Genomic DNA, 12,403 nt, shown 5'->3' on the forward strand with positions numbered 1-12,403 from the left:
TTCACTTTGAAATATTGTTCATTCAAACTTCACAAGCACACCCTCCAGATTCAAAATCCCACAATGACACCCAGTTTTGTTATGATCTTTAATTTTGAAGAGAAATTTGAATATCCAGTGATTAACTGGAAGAACTGTTCACGAGGTTTTCACATTTTTAAACAAAAACAAATCAACTGGATTAATTTAGCAGAATAGCACGTATGGCTTTAAATTGTAAATTGAGTTTTGTTTTGAGTGACGGAGCAGGTCCACACCAGATGAGGATCTAATACCTAGATTTAGGCTGTTGTCAGGAGCTTTTCTTAACCACAAAATGGCATGTCAATGTAAAGTAATAGAACAACATGGCTTCAGGCTGCAAATTATCATTGTGTTTAAAATGGCTAAAAACTGCATTTCTGCATTCCTGAGCTAACTGAATTACAGATTAAGCAAACAATGCCTTCTTCATTGTATGGATCTAATTAAGCTAGATAGGACATTACTGACCATCCTAGCTAACCTTGAAGCACAGGTATGAGGAGATAATGCGTGTGAAACAACATTATTTCCCAGGAAATGTCATTGAGTTAACCTGTTTCCATTGTGTAATTTTATAACATTTTATTGGATTATTCTAGAATTAAGGCTGTATGGTCTCTTAAGAAACATATGAAAATTGATATTTTATTCCACGTTAATCACACAGTTTCTCCAAGGAACACAGAATCTTTTAATATCTGTGTTGCTGGACAAATCTTTGCCCGGCCATTACAAATTAAAGTGTGAAACCTTGCTGAAGCAGACCATAATCCTAGTGTTCATTTGACCGATCTCGGAACTGAGAGACCCCTCCCGGGGGTTGAGCTCTTCAACTCTCACTGTGCTTTTGGTGTGACCCATGATTACAGAGACTTGTGGGAACGGAGAGGATTTTTAACCCCCATGGGGCAGACGAACAGTAATGCTGTTTTGTCCAATCAATCTGGCAGCTATCAAGATGTTCAGCTTATGCTGAGGCAATGGATACAGTCTCCAAAGGAATGAGCAGATGGATGCTGCTGCCAAGCAGGCAGCCTGACACCCCAAACTTCTGCTCCCATTGGGTCCCCAGCAAAACCCCGACAGAGACAATATGGGGATAGAAATGCCAGGCCTGGGTATGGGACTGAAATCACAGGGTGCGCCCCCTGCTGAGCAGCACAAACTATGGCCTCAAACAGGGTACTCCCTCGATACTCAAACCGAAATGTGGGTGACCCCTGATGGACTACTTTGTGTTCCTTCTTTGCTGCTGCCTTTTTCAATTGATTATGTGCAGTATTGTACACACGTGGGCAAGGAGGGAATGGTTAATATTGTATTACAAACCTGGTGTCACCCAGATTTCCAGAAAGCAGATAGGAAAAGAGCTGAAGCATGTTTAATTTGTAAACAAACAAGATGCATGGTTTAAGAGGGATGCCCTAAGGTTGTTAACCACCTCCTTGCCTGGTTGGGCCTTTTTACTTGTCTACAACTTGCTTTTAGAGTCATAGAGATGTACAGCATAGAAACAGACCCTTTGGTCCAACCCGTCCATGCCAACCAGATATCCCAATCGAATCTAGTCCCAGCTGCCAGCACCCGGCCCATATCCTTCCAAACCCTTCCTATTCATATACCCATCAAATGCTTCTTAAAATGTTGCAATTGTACCAGCCTCCACCCTCTGGCAGCTCATTCCATACATGTACCACCCTCTGCATGAAAATGTTGCCCCTTAGGTCTCTTTTATATCTTTCCCCTCTCACCCTAAACCTATGCCCTCTAGTTCTGGACTCCCCGACCCCAGGGAAAAGACTTAGTCTATTTATCCTATCCATGCCCCTCATAATTTTGTAAACCTCTATAAGGTCACCCCTCAGCCTCCAACGCTCCAGGGAAAACAGCCCCAGCCTGTTCAGTATCTCCCTGTCGCTCAAATCCTCCAACCCTGACAACATCCTTGTAAATCTTTTCTGCACCCTTTCAAGTTTCACAACATCTTTCCGATAGGAAGGAGACCAGAATTGCACGCAATATTCCAACAGTGGCCTACCAATGTCCTGTACAGCCACAACATGACCTCCCAACTCCTGTATTCAATACTCTGACCAATAAAGGGAAGCATACCAAACGCCTTCTTCACTATCCTATCTACCTGCGACTCCACTTTCAAGGAGCTATGAACCTGCACTCCAAGGTCTCTTTGTTCAGCAACACTCCCTAGGACCTTACCATTAAGTGCATAAGTCCTGCTAAGGTTTACTTTCCCAAAATGCAGCACCTCACATTTATCTAAATTAAACTCCATCTGCCACTTCTCAGCCCATTAGCCCATCTGGTCCAGAACCTGTTATAATCTGAGGTAACCCTCTTCGCTGTCCACTACACCTCCAATTTTGGTGTCATCTGCAAACTTACTAACTGTACCTCTTATGCTCACATCCAAATCATTAATGTAAATGACAAAAAGTAGAGGGCCCAGCACCGATCCTTGTGGCACTCCACTGGTCACAGGCCTCCAGTCTGAAAACAACCTTCCACCACCACCCTCTGTCTTCTACCTTTGAGCCAGTTCTGTATCCAAATGGCTAGTTCTCCCTGTATTCCGTGAGATCTAACCTTGCTTAGCAGTCTCTCATGGGGAACCTTGTTGAATGCCTTACTGAAGTCCATATAGATCACATCTACAGCTCTGCCCTCATCTATCCTCTTTGTTACTTCTTCAGAAAAACTCAATCAAGTTTGTGAGACATGATATCCCACACACAGTGTCATGTTGACTATCCCTAATCAGTCCTTGCCTTTCCAAATACACGTACATCCTGTCCCCCAGGACTCCCTCCAACAACTTGCCCACCAATGCCATCAGGCTTACTGGATTACCACCCTTCTTAAACAGTGGAACCATGTTGGCCAAGCTCCAGTCTTCCGGCACCTCACCTGTGACTATTGATGATAATATCTCAGCAAGAGGCCCAGCAATCACTTCTCTAGCTTCCCACAGAGCTCTAGGCTACACCAGATCAGGTCCTGGGGATTTATCCACCTTTATGTTTCAAGACATCCAACACTTCCTCTTCTGTATTTTAGGGTGTAGGTTAGGGTGGATTGGCAGTGCTAAATTACCCATAGTGTCCTGGGATGTGCAAGTTAGGATAGATTAGCCATGGGAAATACGGGGAAAGGGGTAAGGTATGGGTGGGATGCTCTTCAGAGGGCCAGTGTGGAATAGATGGGCTGAGTGGCCTGCTTCCACATTGTTGGGATTCTATGACTCCCACCACAAAGGAGCATTTTATCGGCATCTATCCTGTCAAGCCCCTTTCAGAAATCTATTGGTTTCAATAAGATCACTTCTGGTTCAGAGAGGTAGACAGCACAGAAACAGACCCTTCGGTCCAACTCGTCCATGCCGACCAGGATTCCCAAACTAAACTAGTCCCACTTACTTACATTTAGCCCATAACCCTCTAAACCTTTCTATTCATGTACCCATCCAAATGTCGTTTCAATGTTGTAACTGTCCCCGCATCTACCACTTCCTCAGCAAGTTAATTCCATATGCAAACCACCCTGTACCAAAACGTTGTCCCTCAGGCTCCTTTTAAATCTCTCTCCACTCACTTTTAAAAAATATACCTCCTAGTTTTGAGCACCTCTACACTAAGGAAGAGCCCTTTGCTATTCACCTTACCTCCACTCTTCATGATTTTATAAATCTCAATGACATCACCACTCAACCTCCTGCACTTCAGTGAAAAGTGTCCCAGTCTCTCCTTATAACTCAAACCCTCCAGTCCTGGCAATGTCCTGGTAAATCTTTATTAAACCCTCTCTAATAGTATTCTTCCTATTACAGGGCCACCAGAACTGTACTCCGTACTCTCCAAGTGGCCTCACCAACATCCTGTATAACCTCAACATGATGTCCCAACCCCGATACTCAATGGGGTCAACAGTGAAGGCAAGTGTGCTAAACACCTTCTTGACCACCCTGTCTCCCAGTGATGCAGCTATGCACCTGAATCCTCCCATGTCTCTGTTCTCCAACAAGACTCAAGGCCCTACCACTACCTGTATAGGTCCACCCTTCCTTGTTTCAGCAAAATGCAACCCCTTGCTTTTATTCATACTTCTCTCATACATATACACACGCATACACGCCCCAACACTCTCACAGGCTTATACTCTTTACCAAGCATGCACACAAACTCACATGCACACACACAAATAACTCTAAGAAATGAATTTGAATTGGCAGAATTATTTGCAGATACATTCTACTTTGCTCAAAAAGTGCAGAAACTGCAGGCAGTCAATCTGTGTAATATTTTATAAATTCCTACTTTGGAAATAGAACCAGTCTGATCCAAGATTGGGGTATGACAGGCTCGAACCTCACACCTTTAATGCATTGTCTGAGCTGTCAGCCTTTTTTAAAATAAAATCTTAAGTCATCTCAAGAACGTAGCTTAAAAGATGTTCTGGGATTTACATATTAATGAACCAAAACCTGCAATCCATTCTCAAAGATGGAAGACTTAACAGCAATCTAGGTTTGTTCAATATATCCTATCAGTTGCATGACACTGTGAGCTTTTGCTATCAATTCTGTGTCTTTTGATCGGGCTCCACAGCTACCCGGTGAAGGAGCAGTGCTCCGAAAGCTAGTGCTTCCAAATAAACCTGTTGGACTATAACCTGGTGTTGTGGGATTTTTAACTTCATCCAGGCCAGTCCCCCATCGGCTCCTCCACCTCGTTTCCACTGAACACAGCCCACACCTCCCGATGCTGCCAGTAAACTTTACAATGCCGATGAAATGATGCACTCTACAATCCTGAAAAACTTACAATTTCGAATGATACTGGTTCCTCATTCACTGCTCCATCTGATAGAAAACATTGGAAGCTTAGTGCAGGAGGCTGAAAGAACTGATCAGCTTTAAAACAAAAACCTCTTGGAGCTCAAAGCTTTCAATGAGAGTCTGAGCCAGGGGGTAAATTCAGGTAACCTTTATTGCAACGCAACTTTGTTACATCTTCAGATCCCCCTGCAAAAAGGCAGAGAGAAAGTAGCTGCTTTTTAAACAGCTCAAGTTGAAAGTACATACACTCCCCCCGCCAAACCCCCCACACCACCCCACGTTCTTTACTATTGGTTAGCACCCAGTCGTCCCTTTGTAATTGGATCCTTGGGACAGCTGTAACCAGGAGGATGTGTTGCCTCCTCACTCAGCAATTTCAATCCATACTCTGTCTCCAAGTAAGTTTCTCCCCTCTCATTTGCCGAGTGAGGAGGGGTGGGGCAGTGTAGAGTCAACCACACTGCTGTAGACCTGGAGTCATGTGTAGGCCAGACCGGGTAAAGGATGCAACTTGGCCATCACAGTTTCAATTCCCCTCCAGGTGAACTCGCTAGTGCCTCCGCAGGCCGGAGGAGCAGGTGGAAGCCTTCTTGCACTGACAGCAGGTGAACGGCCTCTCCCCCGTGTGGACCCGTTGGTGGGTCAGCAGGGTGGAGACCTGGGTAAAGCACTTCCCACACTCGGGGCAGGGGAACGGCCTCTCCCCGGTGTGGCTGCGCCGATGAGAGTCCAGGGTAGATGGGAAACAGAAGCTTTTCCCGCAGTCATCACACTTCCATCGTTTCTCCAAAAGGTGGGATTTCTCTGGTTTGTCCATGACTAAAGCTTCAGTTACACACAAACACGCATACAGCCCCACGCTGCCGTCAATTCCTCTTTCCAGGCTGTATAGCGGTTACATGCTCCACACTCAGTGCACTGCAACAGTAGGGTCTCTCATCCAGTCCCACTGACGCTGATAATGTACCCAAACAGGAACCAAAAAGCTTTGCTCCTTCTCACAGGCTCATAGTTGAAAATTGTTGCGGTCCGAATGCACTGAGTGACTGTCAGACATTGACTCAAAGTGAGGACTGCAGACGCTGGAGAGTCAGTGTCGAAATATGTGGCATTGGAAAAATCACAGCAGGTCAGGCAGCATCCGAGGAACAGGAGAGTCAATGTTTCGGGAATAAGCCCTTCATTTGTTGATTTTGAATCTTCTGACTTCAGATTTTCAAATACTCTGCAAAAAGAGATTACAAAAGTCATCACTATCAGTGCAGGGTAGAAATTCAAAACAGGCAATTCTACTTTCTGCACAATATTCTTTTGTTGTTCCACAAAATTGAAAGCACCATCCCACTCTCTCTTTCCCTCTGTTCTCACTCTGATCTAACTAATTTTCCTGAAGTTGCTGATTCAGGATCTTACAGGGGCAGAAAAAGCAAAAACATCAAGACTGACATCTCTCTGAATTTTGGATACCTCCACCTGAAAGTTAATATCTTTCACAACACTGGGATCCTGCTGAGAGTGAGCAGGTCTGATTTTGGGAGGCAAAAAAAAAAGTGTGTCAATTCAGGGTGAACCTGCAATGCAGCTTCTTGAAGAAGGACCAGACACAAAATGGTTAATGACCCCGGGAAGGTGGGAGCAAAATGAGACATCAAGCCATTAACACCGACACACTTCAGTCAAACTCTTCTGCCTCCAGTCAGGGCAAAACATGCTCTGAAAATCCAGCCTTCACAACCACACTTCTGCTTTCACTGAAGACAATTAGAGTCACACATCACGGAAACAGACCCTTTGGTCCAACCTGCCCAGATATCCTAAATTAATCTAGTCACGTTTGCCATCACTTGGCCCCTATATGGGCCGGGTGCTGACAGCTGGGACTAAATTGGGTTGGCTCTCTTGTCAGCAAGGACGAGTTGGACCGAAGGGTCTGTTTCTGTGCTGCACATCTCTATGACACCAGTCGCATTTACCATCACTTGGCCCTGACCCATCTGAACCCTTTGTATTCATACACCCATCCAGATGCCTTTTAACTGTTGGAATTCTAACAGCCCCCACCACTTCCTCTGGCAGCTCATTCCATAAAAGCACCACCCTCTTCATGATAAAGTTGCCCCCGAGGTCTCTTTTACATCTCCCCACTGCCCTCACCCTGAACCTATGACCCTCTAGTTTGGGACTCTCCCATCCCAAGGGAAAGACCTTGTCTATTTTCCCTATCCATACCCCTCATGATTTTATAAAAATCTCAGACTCTGGCACGATGGGGAAAACAGCTCCACCCCATCCTTCTGTCCCTCCTCTCCCGGGTAATTAAGACACATACCTGAGTTTGCAGAGTCTGCTGCCTCCCTGGATTCACTCCAGTTGGCACAAGTGAACAGATTCGCCCCACACACTCCCAGGACGAAGAATTGCTGAGAGGGAGGGAGTTTCATGCAAACTGACAGGGCCACTTCCGCGTTGTGACGCCTTCAATGGGTCAGGGGTGGGGTAGGGAATGGGAAAAGGGGCGAGAGGAAGGGGTGGGGCGTGGCCGGCCGGCTGGCTAGCCTGCACTGCCCTGCACAGTTTGCAGGAATTCCTTCCCTTCACAGAATCCCCACAGTATGGAAGCAGGCCACTCGGCCCGACGAGTCCACACTGACCCTCCGAAGGGTAACCCACCCACATCCATTCCCCTACACCTGTTGCTCTACTCCCTGACTATCACACCCTAACCTGCACATCCCTGGGCACTATGGGTAATTTAGCAAAGCAATTTCCCCCCTAACCGGGACAAAGTTAAAAATCAGAACAGCGCGTTATAGTCCAACAGGTTTATTTAGAAGCACTAGCTTTTGGAGCACTGTTCCTTCATCAAGTGGTTATGGAGAATAAGATCATAAGACACAGAATTTATAGAAAAACATGACAGTGTCCTGTCACTGAAATGATCCATTGAACAAACCTGGATTGTTAAGGCTTTCATCTTTACAAATGGGTTGTAGGTGTCATTAATATGCAAATCCCAGAAATCCCTGGAAAGCACCTTATCAAGCAAACTTAAAGTTTTATAACAAAAAGTGACACTTGAGCTCAGCTCTGAAAATGTGCATTCACTCCCGTGAATGTGTGTGCGTGTGTGTGTGCATGAGAGATCTTGTATGTGCGCATCTTATATATCTCTGTCTATTTGAGAACAGGTGCCTTACTTCTGTTGGTGTAAATATTGTTGTAAATCATAGCTGGATTCTCAGAGTTAGATGTAAGGGAGAGAGAATTCCTCAAGTAGGATAGTATAAGAATCCTGGGAGAGCCCCATTTGTGGTTTACTTTCTCATGAACAAACATTAAACACGAGCACCTCGTCATTTCGAATTTGGTTTCCTTTTTCTTGTGAGATCCCCTGCTGTGATTACACTGTGCCTGGGTGGCTGACAGGCTGGGAGATGGTGGGTTCGGGCTTGATTGACTGAATGCTTTATTGTTCCAGAAGGTGAAAAAGGGGACAAAGCTTCAGCAGAAATCCAGCAGAGCTGAGAACAGACCGACATCATACTCCTTGGGAACAGGGAGATCAACAGAGGACAGAGAAACCAGACCCTGAAACCCGAGCTGACATCAGACTACCATGTGATCAGAGCTTTGATGAGCAGTGCCAACCCTCTACCTTTACCAAGCTTCCCATCAGACAACACCCTCAATATACAGAATCTAATCCTTGCCATCCTGAAGCCATGTCTCTGTAAGGAGTCTCAGACCATAATTATTCACTTCAATGTGTGCAGTTAATTCATTCACTTTTGTTACAATGCAGCACACATTCAGACTCACCGTTTCAATTTTTGTGATCTTTAGAATCCAGTTTTGATTGCTGGTACATTTACTCTCCTTGTCCCTTTCTCTGATGTTCATTTCCCACATCACCTCACTGCTCACCGGCCTTGATTTGGATTGGCCATGCTAAATTGCCTATAATGATGACGGATGTGCAGGTTAGGTGGGTTAGACGTGGGAAATGCAGGGTTACAGTTACATTGTAATAGAAGCAGGAGAAGGCCATTTGGCCCATCCAACCTGCTCCGCCATTCATTAAGATCATGGCTGATCTATTCATCATCTGAGATCCTCCTCCTTGCATTGTCCCAACTACCTTTAATTCCCCTACCATGCAAAAACCCATCCAACTGTGTCTTGAATATAGTTAATGAAGCTGCCTCCACTGCTTCCTGGGGCAGAGAATTCCATAGATTCACTAGACTCCAGGAAAAGCAGTTCCTCCTCATCCCTGTCCTAAATTTACTCCTCCTAATCTTGAGCCTGGTTTCATTCACCAGCAGAAATGACTCAATAGGTAGGGCTTCATCCTCACAGTGCAATGAATTCCCACTTTGCACCAAAACCTCGGATTTACTCACTCACTCAGTTGCTGTCTCACAAATGCAAGATTTCATTGTAACTTCTTCTGCTCCCATTAAGGGCAAACATCTTTGAAAGCTCCTCTTCAACTCCAACCTTCACAATCACCCTTCTGCTCTCCCCGAAGATGATTAGAGTCATACAGCACAGAATCAGACCCTTTGTCCATCCACACATCATTCCTGATGAAGTGCTCGGGACCGAAATGTCGACTCTCAAGGTCCTCAGATGTTGCCTGACCTACTGCCTTTTTCGAGCACCACACTTTGCCTCTGATCTCCAGCATCTGCAGTTCTCACTTTCTCCACATCCCAAAGTATCACCATTTAAATAATACACTGTCTTTCTGCTTTTCTTTTTCCACAGCAAAGACTATAACTTCACATTGAGATACTGCATTTGCCACGTGTTTGTAAATTGTGGTCTTCTCTACTTCGGGGAGACCGAAACTTGGGGAACGGTTTGGTGAGCATCACAGCTGGGTCCGAGAGGCTGACCAGACCTCCCAGTCACCATCGATTTTAATTCCCCTTCCCACTCCCTTTCTGACAAGAACATCTTAGCCTTCCTTTATTACCACAACGAACCAAACTGCAAATTAGGGAACAAACCCCATCTTCCGCCCGGGCAGCCTACAGCCTGCAGGACCCAACATCGAGTTCTCCAATTTCAAATAACCTCCCTTTCCATCCCCCGACTCCCTTCTCAGCCCCGTGCCCCTCACTATCACTCCTTCCTGTCACCAACCTGATTTCTTCCACCCAACGATTAATCAGGCCGGACCCTCTCCCTATCTTCACCTATCCCCAATTTAGCCCCAGCCCCCATCCCCAGTCCTGAAGAAGGGTTACACCCGAAATATCGACTTCTCCACCTCTTGATGCTGCCTGATTTTCTGTGTCCTTCCAGCCTCCTGCCTGTCTATTTTGCCAATTGAAACACAGACCTCGATCACTTTTCCATAGTCCGTCCCCTCCCTGGGTTCAATCCCTTTCCTTTCAGTTGGTGTAAGTCAACAATTGAACTCCGGAAAGAAACAGAAATGGCAAAGGGGGCGAGAAAAGAGAGTGCCGTACTCACAGATCTGAGACAGAGGAAGGAATTTGCGGTCTGAGTGAAGCTCAATGTTGATTCAGAAAGAGAGGAGCAAGAGGAGCAGCTTCAGAAACTCATGGTCCAACTTCCGCATTCAGACAATGGGGTGGCTCTGATTGGCAGGAGGACCAGTTTCGTTCTGGTCCTCCACGGTTCCCTATTGGGCCATCAAAGGAAGGTCGCGCGCCTTTTTTTTGCGGAAAGCAATGAGCATGCCCAGAGTTTTGCTGACACCAGTGGGCATGTGCACTGCGTTGATGACACCGGAAAACATGCGCAGTATGCTCACTTGGGGTGCTGGTGATTCTTGGAGAAAGTGAGGACTGCAGATGCTGGAGACCAGAGTTGAAAATTCGGGCATAAAATTCCTGAAGAAGGGCTTATGCGCGAAACGATGATTCTCCTGCTCCTCGGATGCTGCCTGGCCTGCTGTGTTTTTCCAGCACCACACTTTTCAATGCTGGTGTTTCTGTCAGATGTTAAGAATCCAAATGCCAATAGGAAAAAAAGCCACAAGTTGTGTTTCCCTGTGATTCGACATTGCATTCTCTCTGGCTTTTCCCCGAGTCCAGGTCATGGGTTTAGGGTGAGGGGGGAAAGGTTTCTGAGGGGCAACCTTTTTGCACAGACGCTGGTGCGTGTCAGCCAGAGGGAGTGGCGGAGGCTAGTACAATGATAATATTTAATATGCATCTGGATGGGGATATAAATAGGACAGATTCAGAGGGATAAGGGGCCAAATACTGGCAAATGGGTCACTAGATTAATTTAGGATATCTGGTCGGCATAGACGGGTTATTTGTGCTCTGTGATGCTATTTCTAGATAGTTGGAACCAACTTCACAAGACTAGGACTAGGCCATTCACCCCTTACATTCAAGATCAGAGTGGTGTTGGAAATGACAGCAGGTCAGACAGCATCCAAGGAGCAGGAACATTGACGTTTCAGACAAAAGTCTCGAATGCTGCCTGACCGGCTGTGCTTTTCCAGCACCACTCTAATCTTGACTCTAATCTCCTGCATCTGCAGTGCTCACTTTCGCCCATTCACCCCTTCCAGCCTGTCCTGAGCGGTGGCCTGACTGCGTTTATTTCAGCGAAAGAATCAGATAGATTTCAGCAGCTCTTTTAAAAAAAAACTTGAACGCGCTTTTCTGGCTTTAATGATGTTTCTGAAGATATTATTTTAGGTATTCTCAATTTTGAAGATCAGCCATTTCTCACCCCACCCGACTCCCAGGTAGAGTCATCACCATCCATTATCTCTCTCTCTCTCTCTCTCTGTCCTTTGAAGGGTTTGATACAGCGGTCAAAGATGGTTCAAGGCTCGAGAAAGGACGGGTGTGGTGGGGGCTGGGGAGAAAAGAGACAGACTGGATGGGGGACAGAGAGAGAGAAAATGGACGGGGGGCAGAGGGTGGGGGTAGAGAGAGAGAGAATGAATGGGGTTGATAGAGAGATTGAGCGGGGGAGAGAGTGGGCGTGGCGGAGAAGTGGGAGATGGCACAGGGCAGGGTGATACTAGGCACACAGACACACAAGATGGTCACTGAGCCATCAGTTGGCCAACTTGACACACAAGATGGCCGCTGGATCACAATATGGAGAGAAACAGCAGAGCAGATACAGACACTGCCTGGGGCCACCAGAATGTTAGCACAATGGACTCACAACCGAGGTGATTAGTTTAAGGCGGGTGGGGGAGAGAATATTCATGAGTAATGAACACTGCCCGCCGAAGTGTCTGGGTCCAGCCAACACCTCTTATAGAAGTGCTAACAGCATGATACAGACTCAATACCAAATGCTAATAGCCAGGGCTGCAGGAATCCTCCTTCTCAGGGAGAGCAATTAGCGCCCATTACAACAACAATGGATTTCCATGGAGACATTGAAATGGACAATGTCTGCACTGAAACTGACAACGACTGTGTGGAAATTAACAAAGGTTGTGCTGGAACTGACAATGATTGTATCAACTATCAACGATTCTGCAAGGATTACCATAAACAAATCATGTTACAAAAA

The 12,403-nt window shown here is 46.0% G+C and overlaps 1 protein-coding gene across 1 annotated transcript in view; it reads right to left on the minus strand.

The window, feature by feature from the left end:
• The window catches only part of LOC140487203 (uncharacterized), a 57,671-nt gene that overhangs the window by 11,994 nt on the left and 33,274 nt on the right, over positions 1–12,403 (minus strand). Inside the window, 2 exon segments of the mRNA XM_072586855.1 lie at positions 2,090–2,096; positions 5,488–5,660. Coding sequence (XP_072442956.1) covers positions 2,090–2,096; positions 5,488–5,660 — 180 coding nt within the window.

This window comes from Chiloscyllium punctatum, chromosome 16 (assembly GCF_047496795.1).
Source record: "Chiloscyllium punctatum isolate Juve2018m chromosome 16, sChiPun1.3, whole genome shotgun sequence".
Taxonomy (NCBI): Eukaryota; Metazoa; Chordata; class Chondrichthyes; order Orectolobiformes; family Hemiscylliidae; genus Chiloscyllium; species Chiloscyllium punctatum.